The following is a 20,978-nucleotide window of genomic DNA, read 5'->3' as shown; positions in this document are numbered from 1 at the left end:
CAGTTAAATAATTATTGAAGAATCATATTAGTTTACTTTTATACCTCTTAATCTTAAAATTCAAGATATTCATTCAGCCAATGAAATAAAATTGATACTATGTATGAAAAGGTTCTCAAAATCACCCTCATTAATTTTTAAGTTCTCTAAGGATAAAGAATATATCTGATTTATTTACCTTGTATCACCATTGCCTAGGACAATGCCAGACTAGTGTAGGTACAGAGAGGTTCAATACACATTCACTGGATAAATTCAGCTTAATTCTGTCTCAGATAATTTACAAATGCTTGACAGTAAAACATTAAATATTATGACAACACAGCATTATTCTTTTCAGCATAAACAAAGTACACTAGTTGGTACATTGCATATTGTGTTTTATTGACAGTGACATATAGTAAAAATTTTATGTATATATTAATTACCCATGGTCCCTTATAAATATTTAAAGTTCTTTTTCCAAGCACAATCATACCGCAAAGTTATATCATAAACTAAATCTCAGAAGACAATTTAAAAAATAAAATGCATTAAAGATATTATAAATCATGATGAGATAGTGAGATGGCTTATAAATCTGACTTTAAACATTCTAATTACAATCAAATGTAGACTTTTACCAAGAAGTTGATAATTCTGGGGAAGGAGCCCTTCTGAGGAAAGATTTAGTTTTAATATAATTAATGGTCATATTAGCATACCTGAAGTCCTATGTTCTTAAAAATTTCATTCAGAATCCATAAATGCAAGCAGAAGATTATAAAGTCTTAGTATTCTTAGATGCACAAACATCTTTTAAAAAATTTGAAGTATTCAGTTTGCCTTAAGATACATTCCTTGAATTGAAAATTGTTGAGGTTTCCAAATACTATCTTTTCATGTCTTCACAGCCTGGATCTGATCTGGTAACAAAAACCAAACAAAAAATTATCAGTCTCCACAGGCAAAATCCATTTTCTAAAGTAATCCAAGAAAAATCTATTAAAACACTGTAGAAGCCTATGCACACACCTATGTTTTTTTTTTTTAAGATTTTATTTATTTATTTGAGAGAATGAGAGAGAGAGAGAGAGAGCATGAGAGGGGGTTGGGTCAGAGGGAGAAGCAGACTCCCTGCTGAGCAGGGAGCCCGATGCGGGACTCGATCCCAGGACTCCAGGATCATGACCTGAGCCGAAGGCAGTCGCTTAACCAACTGAGCCACCTAGGCACCCCACACACCTATGTTTGTTTGTTAGTGGGGAGGGGGATACAACCTGTCTCAGGTGTGAATAGCATGTACGTAGTCATCATATTGATGACTAGATTACTATGGTAGAAGAATGGGAGTGCTGGAAGCATAATGAGGCTTGCAGGGCAGCAGCGTAGAGTGTGTGAGAACTGAAGCCTCGTATTACATTGAAGGAACTGATATTTCAAAAAGTAATGATAAAAGTATATTATTTAGAGGTACAGAGGTAATCTCCTAAGGGATTAGAAGTGGTTGCCTATGAAAGGAGAAAGAGGACCTGAGCCAAGGGACATTTTTCATACAAACAAGGGACATTTTTCATACAAACTTTTGGAGAACTTCTCCAAAGTTCTCCAAAGGGACATTTTTTATACAAACTTTTGGAGAACTCTGGGGACATTTTTCATACAAACTTTGGAGAACTTCTCCAAAGAACTTCTCCAAAGTTTCTTCTCCAAAGAACTTCTCCAAAGTTCTCCAAAGGGACATTTTTCACACAAACTTTTGGAGAACTTCTCCAAACAACTTCTCCAAAGTTTCTTCTCCAAAGGGACATTTTTCATACAAACTTTGGAGAGGTTCTCCAAAAGTTTGTATGAAAAATGTCCCTTGGCTCAGGTCCTCTTTCTCCTTTCATAGGCAACCACTTCTAATCCCTTAGGAGATTTACCTCTGTACCTCTAAATAATATACTTTTATCATTACTTTTTGAAATATCAGTTCCTTCAATGTAATACGAGGCTTCAGTTCTCACACACTCTACGCTGCTGCCCTGCAAGCCTCATTATGCTTCCAGCACTCCCCTTCTTCTACCATAGTAATCTAGTCATCAATGTGATGACTACGTACATGCTATTCACACCTGAGACAGGTTGTATCCCCCTCCCCCACCATTCCTTTCTTCTACATTTCATTTTCCCTGTTTTAATAAGTGTGCCTCATTCTCCAATCCTGCCTGTCTGCTTAGTTTTTTAAGGTACTTAACACTAATTCATTGCCATTACTCCCACACTGTTTAAACCTTTATTATTATGAAACACATTACATAGCCTATGAATTTCACTTTCTTGAAGAATTCTCCCTTAAGAGTCTTCCAAAACTCTCTAATCTGGACCAGCTGTTCTCTATGCTTGCCCAGCTATCTTCATAAGAGATCTTTCATTATCATTCTAGGATTTCAGTATCTCTCATTATCATCCTGAGGATCTTTCCCACACGCTCTTATACTGGTTTTCCTGTTTTGTGGTCTCTTATTTTCTCCTCTTGGTTTATTCCCTTGTCTTTGAAGAGTATACCTTCAATGGCTACTTTAGTAAAAGGTATAGAAAGTACATTCTTGAGACTGTGAATGGCTGAAGATGTCTTAATTCTACAGTCACAATACACTGATACTGCCTGAGCATATAATTTCATTATTTTCTCCTTGGACTTTTCCAGGCATTGCCCAATTAACAGCTTCCCAATGTTGATGTTTAGAAGTCTGATGCTATTTCTGCTTCCTTATCCTTTACATGAAACTTACTTTCTTCCCAGGAAGCTTGTAGAATCTTCCATTGTCTTCAGTGTTGAAATTAAGTAATAGTGAGCCTTGGTGTGGTAATATTTTCATTTGCTGCACTGGGCTCTCAAGAGGCCTTTCAACTAAAAACTCATCAGTTCTGGAAAATACCATTTGGTGATTTATTTGATAAATTTTTTCCCCTCTATTTTCTCTCTTTGCTCATTCTAAAATTCCTGTTATTTGGATATTGGGCCTCCTACTTTCTTTTCTTTCCAATCTTTTTGCTGTACTTTCTGAGAGAATGCCTCTATTTTATCTTCTTTTTATTGAGTTTTCCATTTCTTCTGTTCTATAATTTTCAAGAACTTATTTTTTTTCCCCTTTGGTCCTTTTCAAGTAGTATCCCTGGTCATTTTCATGAAAGTAATACCTTTTCTTATCTCTATGATAGTTTCTTGAAATGTTCTCCCTAAAAAATTCTACTTCCTCTAACGGGCTTTTTTGGTTTGTTGGTGTTCCATAATTTATAATGTTTTGGTCCTCAAATGCCTGGTGATCCTTTGCCATCTTCTCATAAGTATGAATGAACACTATAAAGCTGACTGAAATTTCAGTATGTGTGTGAGGCTTGTCAAATGTGGTCTTTATTCTAGTGTAGCCAGCTACACCATTTTCTTGGGAATCTTTGGTGTTAATACTTTTAGGTCTTTTCTCTCACTGGTCTGATTCCTTAAAGATGACTTTCTATATCCTACCTACTGCCAGTGTCTTCTTGGAGAAGTAGGAGAAGGCAGAAGAGGATTATACTATTTGGTATAAAACTTTCAGTTATTCCTCATTTTCAGATCAGCACTGCCACACACAGTTGGTGTTTGGTATACCCTAGTCCAGAGATACTCTGTTTGACTCTCTGAAAGAATGAACCTTCAATCTTTTTGGGGGGCAAGAAAGTATAACTATCTCTCTTTTCAGCCCCACCTCATCCTTTCCACTTCCCATCAATATCTGAGCCTTTGAGGGTATCTGCATCGTAAAGTGGGATGCTTTCCAGCTTTCCTCAGTGCTAGTTTAGAATTCACCATTCTCAGGTCTGTTAAGTCATTCAACATTCATCAGACATCCAGCTTCTGAAATTTGGTTGCCATTTTTGTCACTTCCATTTTTTTTTTTTTTTTGCCCTTGTAGGATAATGTCTTTAAACAAAAGCCCCCTTACTGTTAGTAAGATTTGAGAAGGGGATGAAACTAAGTATGTGCTCAGTCCTCTATCTTTCATTGGAATACCCACATGCATAAGTTTATAAAAGTCTTATTTTAAGACCTTGGAAGCATTAGCTTTTCCCATACAGATAAAGTGATAAAATGAGATTAGTCTTTTAGATTTTTTTAGAAATATCTCATTTGAAAGTTTCAGAGCTAGAATACAACTTACACTTCTGCAATCGTTTCTGTACATTCTTTGGTGGTTTTAAAAAATACTTCATAGTCTACTCAGGGGTTCTTGTCTTTGGGTTATAATATGTATGTAATTATTGAAAATCCTTCCGAAAGAGAATGGAATCATGGCACAAAATATGTCATTTAATATTTTACTCAACATTTTTTAACCTTAAAATAATAAGATTAAATTGGTGCAAAATCAACCAGAGGCTTTCTTGTTTATCATGCTAGGAAATTTCAGAATTCTGGAAGCAAAATGAAGAAATATAAATTCAGAATATCTTCACAGTTAAATTTACATAAAAACCTTTGGCTACAGGCATGGACTAGTCTCCTGTATCTACTGCTACCTAATTTGCAGATTAGGTTTTTACCTCTTTTTAAGTCCAGAGAAAGAGTCTGGAGAATCAAAATGTAAACTATTTACTATTACATAGGAAAGATGAACAAAGGATCTCCTATTCAAAACCAAGCTGATAACACTTCAATCTGTGTACTAAGTTTCCTCCTCTCCTAAATAGAGAGTAGTTAGGTAAAAGGGTAAATTTAACATTTATTGGGTTTTTTTCTTAGGCTAGGCACTTTAACACAGTGTTTCATTTAATCCATACAATTTTTGACATTTTATTTTTAATTGTATAGGTGATGAAAATTATCTTCAAAAGAAAATAACAGAAAATTGTTAATAATTAGTTGATAAGTAGTAGAATAAATCTGCTAAACTCAAAAGCTCAAATGCTTTTTATTACTACCCTATGTTCCCTACATAAAATAGGGAAACTGTTCACAGAAAACCGCTCTAAAAGTTACATAAAATAATTTGGTAACACAAAGGCACAAAAATATTTCCAACAGTATATCCTCCTTACAAAAAGGGAAGTAAGATACAAAGATAATGAATCAGAGAAATCAGACACAAAAATTGGGTAATAAAACCAGAGTTGGCAAGTGGCACTGTGATGTTGGATCGTTACTGACACCTAGTGGCCTCATTATTACAGACAAAATATACCAAAAAATGAAAAAAGGAAGCGAGAACTACAATTTCTCAACCTATTTTCAGTAGGTACTATGTTTTCATGAGCAACAGTAGGATTTTATCCATGCTATATCTTCACTGTGAGCAGTAAGCACCGGGAAAATAAGAAATCAAGGCTGAATATATGCTTCTGGTGTCTTCTGTAGAACACTGCTCCTTAAACTATTTTATATGGGAATAAGTCCCATCAAATCATCAGAAGTGTAAACCAGTTCTTTATCACCATTAGAGGTTCTCAGTTATATTTTACTTAATTGTAAAGTATGACTATAACATTCTTTGTAGTTTAATAGTAAATGTCATGATATCTACATAAAAACAAAAAAAGAAATACAATAGTCTATGCAGTTTATTAAAATACTATATTTTACTAATAACACATAAAAATATTTATCAGATGTACATTTAATACTCTGAACCAAAGAGATATTATGTCTCTTTATGTATGGTCAAGCAGGCTATTCTTAGATTCACCAGGATATGCATAAGAGAAAACAAAATTACATATATAATTGGCATTAAAAGGTTAGTGTAAAAGAAATTAAATTTACAGCCACAAGACTATAACTAGAATTAATAATATTTTGTTATTCACCCTTGTTCAGGGCTGGGAGATTCCTGATAGGACTGACTCCCCTCAAGTTCGCTCACAAATGGACATTTTTCAGCCTGACTCAGGGCCCTGTAATAAAAGGACCTACAGAACTTGGTTTCATCCACATCTATTGCTCTGTGTGGGTCACTGCTTCAATCCATTCCTGTGATTAGTAAACAATGTAATCTTAGAAGAAATGATATATCTTAATTTATTCCTTGATATGGTAAGACTGTACCAATCAATGATAGCTATTTTGATGAATAACAAAACTGCAATATACAAAACATCAATAGAATACCGGTATTTACAATACTAAATGAGTGTTAAAATTTGTGTAAACATGTATAAGTGGAGCTATACGTAGAGTTCAGCATGATTCTTAGAAGATATATTCTATTCAAGCTTATTTTTAATTATTGACAGTAAGGCCTGAAATTTGTCCCAAACTTCAAATGTGCTTCTATCACTAGATCTGACAGAAATTTGTTGCCATAAATTAAAATTATTTTCTAGAGTTGTCAAGTATATTGATTGTAAAGATGCAAATTCTTTATTTAAATAAACCCTTCAGAAAAATGTAATAGAAGTAAATGTAGCCTGTTACAAGGAGAACAGATTCTTATTAAACTTATATAAATGACTATGATTGTCATGGAAGAAAGAATACTTACTGAGACCTTTTGAATTTTGGAGGGTTCAGGTAGAAAAAAAGTTAAATACTTTAAAATTTTTATTATTATTTCTGTTCTCCTTGTAACAGGACACCATTGGAAACATTAGTTATTTTATCAAGGCTTTGACTGGAATGTCATATTTGAGAGAGACATGCATAGACTCAGATATGACCAAACAGCTTTGAGGAACTAAGGCTGACTTTACAAAACAGGGAGCCATAAAGCCCCTTGGAAATGTTGGCCTGATACCTTGCTTAGAGTTCTCAGCAGCCTCACCAGGTGAGTAAAGAATCACTTCCTGGCAAGTGCAGGAACCTCAGGATATACTGCAGACCTCATGAAGAGGAATCCGCCCAAATCTACAGGTATGGCAGGCATGTCTGATGGCAAGTACTTGGCTTGGCTTCTGACCTGGAGAGGCTACTAAAAGTTCAACCTAGAGATTCCTTATAAAAGTTCCAGCAAAGCAGATTCTAAAAGATCTATATGACCATTATTCTTGCTGAGTTTATGTAAATAATTAGGCCAAGTTTATTAAAATTGGACTTGTTTTGTAAACAAATTAGTCTTGATTTGGCTCTCTCTGGAAATGAGGGTTATTTTAGAGAGAAAAATTATGTTTAAATAACCCACCTTTGTGGATGTTAAATCCTAGTTTTGATTGTCCTTAAATGTTTGCTTAAGTTAGACAACTTGAGGTAACTTCAGAGAAATAGCTTTTCTATTTCTACATAATAGCTCATAGATAGATAATCTTATTGCTTGTTATTCTGTGGGGATAATTACAGGATCCCATGGGCATATGATTATTTAAACAACTGGAAAATGGGATTAATCCCCCAATAACTCTATAACTCAACTATCACCTTGACCAATTCTGTGTGAATAGGATGATGAAAATTTTCCTTAAAAGCTGGAACGTACCCTGCTCCATGAGGTTAACTATGGACTTGTGGAGATAATGGACAACCCCACTTTCTCTGTGATTAGATTGGATGATGCACTTGGGGATGCCCTTATCGCTTGAGACAAGTCTCTCACTTAACAGTGATTCCTTTTAATTACGATATTGTTAAGGCTGGACCTCAAACAAAGACAGCTTCTTGATGGTTTTATTCCTTAGTCATATTTGTCCCAGGAACTACCTCTATTAATGTAAAATTACAAGTCAAGACTTTAGCCAAGCACACAGTGACCACCTTTAAGCATGACATGGCTGTCACCAACAAATTCAAAAAGTGGCCCTCTAAAACTGAATAGCCCTTGATATCTTAACTCCAGTTAAAGGATGCCCAACATTATATGTCTAGCTCCTAATGGACCGACTGACTATTTAGCTCTAACTTGTGTCCATAGCTTCCCCCAGGCTGGGTAGGCCACTGTACTTTGGGTTTCGCCTGAATGCATAGATGCATTATTAAAACCATTACCAATCCAGCCAACCTTCCAAATTTAAAACAATGATGGACACGTTTTGTGTTACATTGGTATGACCACCTAGCATCCATCTTTGTTCCCTCTTTGAGACTACAGGATGTGTGGCACATGGAAGCTCTTAATTAGTACACGGTCAAAGCCCTAAATGACACTCAAAATGGCACTTCTCTATTAAATACTAAAGTAATACAAATGTATGAAGCAGTTTTACAAAATAGAGTGGCATTAGATGTTTTAAACTGCTACTCAGGGTGAAACGTGTGCTAACATAAAAACAAAATGCTGCATATACATTCCAGATTACCACAAAAATATATCTGGGTTTCTAAATGAATGAAGACTCAAATTGGCACTTTAAATGATCTCTCTTTCCTTTAGTGATTGCTTTAAACTCCTGGCCTGGAGGAAAATTATCAAAGGTCAACTATCAAAGTTCTTTCATTCAGATTTCTCTTTCTCATTACAATATTAACCTTATTTTGTTATTTCTGGTGTCTCCCTGCCTAGTGTCAAGACTCCTTCACTGCCATAACTTCCAGCTGACAGATGATCTTTTCTACTCATGGAGGTTCATATATGTTGACCACATTGGATTTAGCTGCCTCCAACTTTTGTAACTCCCCCATATGGTCCCCAACTGACAATACTGACCCATAGGTAGGGACATCTCTATGCCCCTATTCAGCAGGAATAAGTTACAGAAGATGGGACCTCCTACCTTCAACAACCTTAAAGATTTAAGGGTCAAAATTGTTCAGGGGGGAAATGATGAGGGAGCAGAAGGCTGGCTGAAGACAAAGCAGAAGCTGACACCCTGCAATCCCCCCGCAACCCCACTCCTGGGTGGGACCTATGTGACATTCTTCCAGGAAGCTCCCAACTATCTGAATGTTAATGCCTTGCAAAGGGGGAAAAACAACCTTAACTTGAAAAGGGCAAGGCCTCTGGTATCTTGTAGGTCCTCTTTAGCATATGAAAGTTCTTTCGAAAACTTCCCTTTTCCCTCAGTCCCCCAGCCCCGTGGTATAGCATCAGTTGCTCCTCACAACCCTGGTGCAGGTCTTTCTGCCCAGGGGTCCTGTCCCTGTGCTTTAATAAAACCACCTTTCTGCAAGCATGCACGTGGGCGCACGCACAACCCAAACCACCACCGAGAAAAACAAAAAAAACAACAAAAAGCAGAGCAAAACAAAACAAAGAAGTAAATGTAGCAAGGTAATGCATACTTACTGGATTGTTTTTTCTGACAGCAGAAATAAATGGAAACGAGAAAGGCAATGATATAATAAAAATGAAATGTAAAAAGGGAAAGAAAAATGTGAATAGAATAGGAATAAAGGCTGAATATGCACAGTATTTTGCGATGTACCTTGAAGCCAGTCTACACCTTCTTGCAATCCTTCTCCTTTTATGGCATCACTAGCACTGAAATAAAATCCGTAAGAAACATATCCATTTCATTACTTCATAGAACCATAGAATAAATAATTACAATTTTGCTATATGGCAAATTAATATAGTCTAGTAACATATATTTGAGCAAAACTGGTAAGCACTGAAACTGAATATACATAAGAAATAAAAGTCTGGGTGCTCAGGAAGAAGACATGAGAAATTTATTCACGATTTATGACAGACATTTGGAAAAGTGTTATCACTAAAATAGTTATTATTCTGCTTTGCCCAGCCCCAGTGGCTCAGTAACATTTAATTATTAGAAATGGTTGACCTAGGTTGTAATTTAGCCACACAATGGAGTGACTTTATTTGAAATGGAATTTGATATCTATAAGGTATAAATCTGTAATTATAACTTTGGTAAACTGGTAGAATAAAAAAAAATCTCAGATTTCAATCATACTCTTCTATCTAGTAGCTTCAGGCACTGGACAGGTTATTTAACTCTCTTTATTCTTAGCATCTATAAAATGATGCTAAATAAACTAAAATAATGAAATGCAGAGGATTTTTATAGTATCAGATAATCTTTTTCAAAGACATAGACTGACAACAATTAGTATAAATAGATTTTCTGAATGATTAGGGTTCCTTTTAAGTGTGCTAAAGCATGATTTAAAAATGTACCTAATTACCTAAAATAATTAATTTGATTCTAATCAAAACAGAAATTACTTCCAAGGAATTACTTATTAGATTATGAATACAACTTATTATAGAATTATTTTAAAATAGACAGAAACCAACAGCATGTGATACATAATTATTCAAAGTAAATTACAGATTATCCATATCAACAGCAAAACATCAGTAACTGAAATGCTTATAAAGATCAATGTATTGATTTTTATCACACATTTACAGTCCCAAACAAGACTAAGGTCTCAACCGAACAAGTAGTAAAATGGAAAAACTTGTCTCCTTTACTGTAGGCGTTAGTGCCATACTAAAAACCCTGCATCTTTTCCTATAATTCCCAAATGTTTGAATTCTACCTTTCCTTTCAAATACATCATCAGATCTGTAACTAGAATAAAAGCCAAAGTCTTTACCGTGTCCTACTAGGACCTTTGTGATAAGGTCTGTGGCTATTTCTCAATGGCCTCATCTCCTACAATTTCCCCCTAGATCTCTCTGCTCAAGCCAGCCGGGACTTCTTGCTATTCCTGGAACACACGAGGCACATTCTCATCTAAGAGCCTTTTCACTTGGCTGGCCTCTCTGTCTGGAAAGCTATTCCTCCAAACTTTTGCATGAATTTCTCCCTGACTTCAGTTAGATTTCACAGAGGGAGCACCTCTCATTCTTTCTCTTATTATCCTACTTTATTTTTCTTCATCCTTCCAGGTATTTTACATATCTATTTACCTGATTTGTTATCTGTTGCCCTCACAAGAGAGTAAATAAGCAAATACACATATACTTATTGTGCCGGGGACTTTGTCAAAGAACTTTTTTTTTTTTTTTAAGATTTTATTTATTTATTTGAGAGAGAGAGAGAGAATGAGAGACAGAGAGCACGAGAGGGAAGAGGGTCAGAGGGAGAAGCAGACTCCCTGCTGAGGAGGGAGCCCGATGTGGGACTCGATCCTGGGACTCCAGGATCATGACCTGAGCTGAAGGCAGTCGCTTAACCAACTGAGCCACCCAGGCGCCCATCAAAGAACTTTTTTAAAAGAACATTAACAAAATCAGACCCTGAGAATCAGAGTTGGCTATATATTTAGTACAATGATTAAAAATAAACCGCAAAAATATCCAGGCTGCATTTCTGTATAATCTTTTCTTTATTGTCCAGTAAATTTACCTGGACCGAAGGCAAGAGAGATAGACTGTTTTATCTTTGTATCACTGAGTGTTACCTTTATTTCTAAAACTGGAAAAGAAAAATAAGTGTATTTTCAATTTTATACATGCTTTAATGAACATAGCAAAAAATAAAAAACAAGCTTAACAAATGAAACACTAGAACTTAGTGAGATACTGTTTGAATAGAGTCAAAATTATAGACAACTTTCAAAGAAATACTTGGCATTCTTCTATAAGTTATACAGAAAATATAGAACCTGGCAATATAATACTGCACATCCTTATAGCAACAGGACATTACCTTTTCTTTCACTGAGAAGTATTTAGATGTCACAAATGAATAAAGAAATCTGTTAAAATTCAATTGCTGATGTTAAATTTTAAGTAGAAGAGATTTTTTACCACTTGCAAAATTAATTTGTTTCAAAATTAAAAGGACTACATCTTTTAGTATAAATTAGACTTGTAGTTCTTAATGTGAAAACTCACAATGCTTAATACAAAGCAAAAATTAAAAACTATTCTACTTTTGGTATTACTAATTTAAGTATGATTTAGAGAAATACAAAGGTTCTACCTTAAGATACTTCTCTACCTAAAATCCCTCCTTTCTTTACCAATCAAATATCACAAGAACCACAAATTCCAAATCAAGAGACATTTTGTAAAAATTGACTCTTCTTCTGATTCCAAAGTAAGGAGGGTTTTACTCAAGATATGTAGTGTTTCATTCCTGGGTAGAGGTGCTGGTGGCCCTGAGTACTGAGGCATTTCAAGGGCTTTCTCAAGCTCTCTTCTATGAGATTCCTTTTTCAGCACCAAGGTTAGCTCTAAAAGTTCTTTACTGAGCTCTACTATCTCCTTGTTCCATATTCTGTATCTCTTTCTAGAGGCAGTGTATTTCTCTGCTTCTTTGTTAGGCCTTTCTCCATAGATACCTTCTTTTAAAAAAGGGAAAACTGGCAAGAGAAGGACATCTTGCAGCAGAGGGAACTAGGTGGGTGGATAGAAGCTCAAATTAATATAAGGTAGGCACTAAAATACTAATATATAACTTCTGGTTATCCTTATTGGAATATTTTGGCAGAAAGGCACACCAGAGTTAAATATAACCATAAGAAACTGCTTTCCAAATAAACAATGTATAATAATTTCAGATACTAAATACTGAAGAGTTCAATTGTATTAGTATATCCAAATAAAATTAATATTTACATTTCTATATACTCATATAAACCAGTATTTGTTGTGTACATACTAAGTACCTAGTACTATTATTATTCTAGGGGTTACAGAGTGAATGAAACTGATAAAATCCCAGCTCTCATGGTGCTAATGCACTAGTACAGGTAGAGAGACTATAAAACAAGCAAAACTCAAAGAGGACAAGGCAAGAGAAATATAGAGCAAAGTGTATAAAAAAAAGCAAGAGTTGGAGTAAGATAAAATGATATTTTGAAGGGCTGTCAGGAGAGGTCTCTCTCCTGAAGGAAGTACAATAGCAAGCCAGGAAAATCATTTTGGAGACAGATTCAGACAAAGGGACTAACAAGTACAAAAAAGTCCTGAGATGGGATTGTGGTTGGCTGATTCAATGTGCAGAAAAAAATCAGTGTGTTTGAAACTCGGTAAATGGGCTAAATTATTCTTTTAAAGAGTTGTTTATATTTTTGTATCCTCAGAAAGATTTGAAAAGTTTTTGTTTTTTTTTTTAAAGATTTATTTATTGAAGTAATCTCTATACCCAATGTGGGGCTGAAACTCACAACTCTGAGGTCAAGAGCTGCATGCTCTGACTGAGCCAGCCAGGCGCCCCAAGATTGGAAAAAGTTTTAATAATAATATACTCATGAATACCTGCACTGCTACAATTCTATACAACTAAATCCTTAGCTTACATCCTATCATGTTAGATGACTTACACAACGAGCTTAAGAGGGAAGAACTGAAGCTCAGAGATTTTTTTCAGAATGCTAAAATGAAGAGTAAATATAAAACATTACCAGATATGCCATGGTTTATCTTTGATGTTCTCTAAACACAGCAGCTGAGACACTTTTACAGATGTCACTGCATCTCTAAGATCCATTTTGTTTGCAAAGAATAAGATTGGTATTCGGCGGTGCTTAATATCTAAAAGACAAAATAAGACTATCATCACACTTCTAGCTTTTTGGTCATTTCCCCAAATATTTAAAATTGAAATGCACTAAAACTGTTTTCCAACCACTTCTTTCTATATCACATATACGCCAACATTTAAACACATACACTGTGAAGAATGTATCTGAATGATATGAGAATTAACAAAATACTTCTTCTTAAGACTATCTACCTTCTGGGATGCTTGGATGGCTCAGTCCATTAAGTGTTTGCCTTCGGCACTCTCTGGGATGCCTGGATGGCTCAGTCCATTAAGCGTTTGCCTTCGGCTCAGGTCATGATCCCAGGGTCCTGGGATGGAGTCCCACATCGGGCTCCATGCCTAGCAGGGAGCCTGCTTCTTCCTCTGCCTGCCACTCCCCCTGCTTGTTTCTCTCTCTCTCTGACAAATAAATAAATAAAATCTTAAAAAAAAAAGAAAAAGAAGACATCCGCCCTCTGGTTGGAGCTTTAAAACAAAGATGAGTGAGGTGGGAGTTGGGGCTCAGTAAGCAGTTACTGAGCAGTAGCTATACAGGGGTCAAATATTTTGTTTTGTTTTTACTGTCAATAGAAAGGAATCAAACTTCAAATGAAAGTAGAAGGGAGACAAACAAGATCTTGATTTTAGATTTTAGTAACAGGTTAGAAGTAACAAACTAGATACATTAACAAGATATTTTACCTTGTTACAACTTTGGAAGTATTTTTCACTGTTTTGAATAGATAATACATTTAAATAGTTCAAAATTCAGAGGACACAAAATAGTATACAGTAAAAGAATCTCCCTCCCACCTGTCCCAGGCAATCCACTTGTCCTCTCTAGAAGAGTTAACCTATATCACCTATTGCTTGGCATCTTTTTAGAAGTATTTGCAAAAACTTATTATATATTATTCTTTATACAAATAATAGACTATCAGTTTTATATCTTTTGCTTTTCACTTAATTTCATATCTTGGAGCCTGTCCCATACCAGTACATAAAGAGCAGTTTCTTCACTATTTTAACAGTTGTAGAATATTCTGCCTTTTAGTACTATGTACCATAATTGTTTATTTTTTTTAAAGACTTTATTTATTTATTTGACAGAGACACAGCGAGAGAGGGAACACAAACAGGGGGAGTGGGAGAGAGAAGCAAGCTTCCCGCCGAGCAGAGAGCCTGATACGGGGCTCGATCCCAGGACCCTGGGATCATGACCTGAGCTGAAGGCAGACGCTTAATGACTGAGCCACCCAGGCGCCCGATGTACCATAATTGTTTAATCAGTACCCAGTGAGATATATTTGTATTGTTGCCAATATTTAAAACTACAAACAATGCTGAAATGAATAAAAGTGTACATAGCAAATTTTGTACATGGGCAGTATGTTTGTAGGAGAAATTTGGGAAGTAAAGTTGCTGGTTAAAGGATGTAAATTGCTATTTTGATAGTGATTACTGAAAGGCCTTCCTTTAAAAATTATATCAATTTACACTTCAATAACAATATGTAAGAATGAACGTTTCCAATGCCCTTGCCGAAAGTATTATCAAACCTGTTGATCTTTTTATGATAGTGGATAGGTAAAAAAAGTACTATCAGAATATGTTTACTTTGTTTTAAGAAGGGTCAATAATTTTTCTATATATTCAAAAGATGCTTCTATTTCTTTTTTTTTTACGAACTATTTTATCCTATCCTTTCCCCATTTTTTAAAAGATTTTATTTAATTTTTTGAGAGAGAAAGAGGGAAAGCACAAATAGGGGTTGAGGGGCAGAGGAAGAGGGAGAAGCAGACTCCCCTCTGAGCAGGGAGCCCAACTCAGGGCTCCATCCCAGGACCCTGGGATCATGACCTGAGCCGAAGGCAGACGCTTAACCCACAGAGCCACCAGGCGCCTCTAAGTTTTTATTTTCTGTTTTATTGATTTGCAGGAACACCATAAGGAGTATGGAAAAAAGTCCTGTAGCTGTGATATAAACTGCAAATACTTCCCCTTGCTTGTCATTTGCCTTTGACTGCTCATGGTTTGTTTTGTAATTAAAAACTTTTTATATAGTCAAATTCATCAATCTTTTCTTTTAGGATTCTGGGTTCTGTGTTATAGTTGGAAAGACCTCTTCTTGCCCCAGAATTATTTTAAATTTCTCCCATAGTTTCTTCTACTGCTGCATTGGTGTGATTTTTACATTTAAATTAGTCCAGCTAGAATTTACCCTGCAACAGAGAATGTCAGAATGGATAAAAAAGCTACACATAACCATATGATGTTTACAAGAAACACACAGAACATAAGGACACAAACAAGCTGAGAGGAAAAGGATGGAAAAACATGCATATATTTAAATGTAAGAAAGCATGCTAGGCTACACTATTATCAGACAAAGTAGTGTTCAAGATGAAGGGAAAAAGACAGGCATTTGTTGTTGTGCTCTGTGAAGTTTATTATATGTCAGTGCTTTTTTGAAGTTTTTATTTAAATTCCAGTTAGTTAACATAGTGTTATTAGTTTCAGGTGTACAATATAGTGATTCCACACTTTCATACAACACTGTATGCTCATACAACACCCCATGCTCATCACAAGTGCCCTCCTCAATCCCATCACCTATTTAGCCATCCCTCACCCATCTCCCCTCTGGTAACCATCAGTTTGTTTTTATAGTTAAGAGTCTGTTTCTTGGTTTGCCTCTCTCCCTCTTTGAAAAAGACAGACATTTAAAAATTATGAAAGTGTCACTCACTCAAGAAGACAAAACAATTTTAACTGTATATGCATCTAATAAATGAACACTATCACCTGACATTTATAGACCCTTCACCAACAAGAGCAAAATACGTATTTTACTTAATGGCAGATGGAACATTCACCAAGTCAGACCATATATGATGACCCAATATTTCTAAGGATGAAATCATCCAGAATATGTTATTCCATCAAATGGAATTTAGAAATCAATAACAAAAAGAAACCTAGAAAATTCCCATATATTTGGGGAATTAAATAATACAACTACTAAATAATCTAAGGATCAAAAAAGAACTCACAGGTAAGTCAGAAAATACTCCAAACTAAATAATAAAGGAAACAAACATATCAAAATTTGTGACATGTAACTAAATCCTTAGAGAATATGTATTGCTTTAAATGATATTAGAAAAGGTGTAAAATCAATGATTTCCACTTCCATCTGAAAAAGGCAATAGACAATGAAATACAATGTAAGTATAGAAAATGCATAATAAACCAAAGAACAGAAATTAACAAAAATTTTTAAAAAACAAACCAACAGAAGAAATTAACAAAGCCATGGTTCTTAAAAAGTTAATAAAACCAACAAATTCTTTAAAAAATTGAGCAAGAAAAAATGGAGGAAACATAAATTATCAATATCAGAAATGAAGGAAGATACACAGATCTTATAGACATTAAAAGGATAGTGAGAGGATATTATAAACAGTTTTATGTCAGTAAACTTGACAACATAAATTTTAAAATCTGGTCAAAAATTACCAAAAGTGACCCAAGGAAAAATACAAAACTTTAATAGCCTTATATCATTTAATGAAATCTAATTCCTGATTCACAGTCCCTCTTACTCCCCCATACTCCCACACACATACAAAATCCCAACCCCGATGGCTTCATTCATATATTCTATCTAACATTTAAGGATGAAATAATACCAATTCTATCTAATCCAAAAAATAAAAAGAGAAAAAGTAAATATTTTCCAACTCATTTTATAAGGCCTCTATCACCCTGATGACTAAAGCATTTTGAGAGTTACAAACCAAAAACCTTATGAGCAAAAAAACAAAAATTTTTAATGAAATGTTAGCAAGTCCAACTCAATGATATATCAAAAGGTTAATATTCAATGGCCAAATGAGATCTAACCCAGGAATGTAAGCTTGCTTTAATATATGTGAATACAGTATAATATTATCATTGTAATAGATGTAGAAAAAGCATTTGGTAAATTTTAACACTAGGTTATAATGGAACTTCTTGAAAAACTAGGAATAACAGAAAATTTCCTTGACCCAATAAAGATATAAGCAAACCCTAGTAAGCATCATAATTAGTGGTAAAATAGTAAATGTAAAGAATGGAAAAAGATACAGAAACAACCTAAGTATCAGTGATGAATGATAATGATAGTGAATAACATGGACTTGAATTGTGCAGGTCCACTTATATGTGCCTTTTTTTCAATAAGTATATTGAAGAATATTTTAGAGATTTGCAACAATTTGAAAAATCCTATAAACAAATCATGAAGCTTAGAAACACTGAAGGAAAATTAAGAAAAAGGTATCTCATGAGTGCATAAAATATATATAGAAATGAGATGATTTTATCACTTAGTACCATAAAAGATATACAAATCTATTATAAAAAGTTAAAATTTATTAATTCTTATGCACATACAGACCAAATATGGCAGCATTCACAGTTGAGAGAAATGCAAACAAGTGTAAAGATGCAGTATTAAATCATAACTGCATAAAATTAACTGTAGTAATACTGTACCACTGTAATAATTTCATTGCCACCTCCTGTAGCTATTGCAGTGACCTCAAGTGTGGAAGTATCTGCTTAAAATGCTATGTGATACTAATCATCTCTATGTGAGCAGTTCCTTTTTCTAGTAAATTGTGTATCACAAAAAGCTGTCACAGTTCTCACATACTTTTTCATCTTATTTTGTGTATACTGTAAATCCTGAATTACACCATGGGACCCATACAAAGTGCCACCAGTTATGTTGGAAATGCTCCCAAGAACCAGAGAAAAATCATGACATTACAAGAAAAAGTTGAATTGTTTGATATGTACCATAGATTGAGGTCTGCAGCTCTGGGTGCCCACCATTTCAAGATAAATGAAGCCAGTATAAGGGCCATTGTGAAAAAAGAAAAGGAAATTCATGAAGCCATTGTTGTAGTTACACGAGCAGGCGTGAAAATCTTGCACTTTTCATGAAATACCTTTTTACCTTGTATTGAAAATGTAGCTTTTATGTGGGTGCAGAATTGCTGTAAGAAAGGCATACCTATAGATTCTAACATGATTCAAGAAAAAGTGAAGTTATTATATGAACATAAAGCAATAGGAAGGTGGAGAATTTAATGCTAACAAAAGATGATGTGGTAATTTTAGAAAGAGGTTTGCCTTAAAAAATGTCAAGATAACAGGAGAAGCAGCTTCTGCCAACCAAGAGGTAGCAGAAAGAATTTCCATAGGTCATTAAGAAAATCCCTGGGGGAAAAATGGTATCACCTGAACAGGTTTTTAAGGCAGGAAAAAGTGCCTTATTCTGGAAAAAAAAAAATGCCACAAAGGACATTTATTAGTAAGGAAGAGAAGCAAGACCAGGATTTAGGGCAGGAAGAAAAGTAGGAATAAGACAAAACTTACCATTTTTATTCAATATTGTACTGAAGGCCCTAGCCAGTGCAATAAGACAGGAGAAAGATTAAAAGACATAAAGGCTAAAAAGGAAGCAGTAGAATTTTTGTTGTTGACTTTAGACAGAGAAAATTCTAAGAAATGTACAGAAAAACTATTAGAATAAATATATTTAACAACCTTCCAGAATACAAAGTCAATTATTTTCACATACTAGCAGTGAACCATTAGAATATGAAATAAAATATACTACTTATAATAGCTTCAAAAATATAAAAAAACTTACGGGTAAGCTGAATGAATGATGTATAAGACCTCTACAGAAAACCATAAAAGACAGGGAAATTGAGAAAAGGATAAACATATTAAGTGACATACCATGCTCATGAGTTCGAACATTCAGTGTTAAGTCCAATGTTAAGATGTCAACTATCCCCAAATATAATCAAAATAAAATCTCAGCACGTTTTTAAAAAAAATTAGTAAGCTGATATAAAAACTTATTTGAAATATGGAACACCTAGAACTACCAAAACCATCTTGAAAAAGTAGACCAGGATTGGAAGATTTTTCCTATCTGACTTCAAGATTTATTATAAATCCATGGTAACAAGCCAAATGTGAAAGGACATAAAAGAGATCAATGGAATAGAACACAGAGTTCAGAAATAGGTGCACATATATACAGTCAAATTAAATTCAATAAGTGTGAAAGTCAAATGCTTTTGACAAGTGATTCAGTGAAAAAAAATTTTTTTCCAACAAATACATTTTGGGATAATTGGATATCTGTAAGAAGAAGTGCAAAAATTAATTCAGGATAGATCCCAGGCCTAAACATAAAAGCCAGAACTATGAAGCTTCTAGAAGAAAACATAGAAGAATATGTTAGTAATCTTAGGGTAGGCACAGATTTTTTTAGGGAGTACATAGAAAGCTTGTATTTAAAAAAAAATTGATAAATTATACTTCATCAAAATTAGATACATTTGTTCATTAAAAGATACTGTGAAGAAAATAAACAGGCAAGCCACAGAATGATGAGAAATCTTCAAAACACATATATTAACAAAGGTCTCCTATCTAGACCTTATAAAGAAATGTTAAATTTTCAATAATAAGAAGACAAACAACCAAATTAATGAATGGGCAAAAGATTTAAAAAGACATTTTATAAGAGAATGTACAAGATTGGTGAATAGAATATGCAAAAGTGCTCAACATTAATAATCATCAGTAAAATACAAATTAAAAGCACAATGAGATCCTATTATATACTCAGTAGAAAGGCTAAAATGAAAAAAAACAACATAAATCTTGGAGAGGATGTGCAGAAACTGGAACTCTCATTTATGTTACTGACAATGTAAAATAGTATGACCACTTTGAGATTCTTTAAATATCACCCATACATCTATCCTATGACCCAGCAGTATCATTCCTAGGAATTTTTTGAAGAAAAATGAAAGTATGTCTATAAAAAGCCTTTTACAAGAATGTTCATATCAGGTTTATTCATACTAGCCCTAAACTAGAAACAGTCTAGATGTCACTCAACAGGATACCAGATAAACAAACTGTGATATACATACATAATAGAATGTTACATAGAATAAAAAGGAATAATCAAGTGATACATAAAACAACATAGATGACTCCCCTAAACATTATGCCAAATAAAAAAACTTATGCACAAAAATGTATGTGCCTTGACCCCCATTTATATTAAACTGTAGAATAGGCAAAATTAATCTGTGATAGAAATCAGATTAGTTCTCTGGTATGAGGTGTTAAGTGTTGATTGGGAAGGGGTGTTAAAGAATTTTCTGGGGTAATGAAAATGTTGTTTCTTGACAGGCAGTGTAGTTATATGAGTGTACGCATTTGTCAAAATTATTGAACTATGTCCTTAAGATCTGAGCATTTGACTGTAAACAGCTTATACTTCAATTTTAAAGAGTTAATATATAGGGTGACCGAATGGACTGAAAAAACAAGACTCATCTACATATTGCCTACAAGAGACTACTTCAGAACCTAAAGACACAGACAAACTGAAAATTAAAGCATGGAAAAAGATATTCCATGGAAATAGAAGCAAAAGAAAGCTGGGGTAGCAGTACTCATGTCAGATAAAATATATTTTAAAACAAAGATTGTAACAGACAAAGAAAAGCATTGCATAATGATAAATCAATCCAACAAGAGGATATAACAATTGTAAATACCAATGCATCCAACAC

General features: G+C 34.3%; 1 protein-coding gene across 1 annotated transcript in view; it reads right to left on the bottom strand.

Annotated features, from left to right (window-relative positions):
• Positions 1-622: 622 nt before the first annotated feature.
• ARL6 (ARF like GTPase 6) overlaps positions 623-20,978 on the bottom strand; it is a 41,275-nt gene continuing 20,919 nt past the window's right edge. The window contains exons 6-8 of the mRNA XM_028119198.1: positions 13,193-13,322; positions 9,292-9,347; positions 623-905 (exon numbers count right to left, since the gene is read on the bottom strand). Coding sequence (XP_027974999.1) covers positions 880-905; positions 9,292-9,347; positions 13,193-13,322 — 212 coding nt within the window. The 3' untranslated portion in view covers positions 623-879. The remainder of the gene's footprint in view (positions 906-9,291; positions 9,348-13,192; positions 13,323-20,978) is intronic.

This window comes from Eumetopias jubatus, unplaced genomic scaffold (assembly GCF_037043125.1).
Source record: "Eumetopias jubatus isolate StellerSeaLion01/CBP00866 unplaced genomic scaffold, mEumJub1_p1.0 scaffold_1, whole genome shotgun sequence".
NCBI classification, from domain to species: domain Eukaryota; kingdom Metazoa; phylum Chordata; class Mammalia; order Carnivora; family Otariidae; genus Eumetopias; species Eumetopias jubatus.
This window is presented reverse-complemented; position numbering and strand designations above follow the sequence as displayed.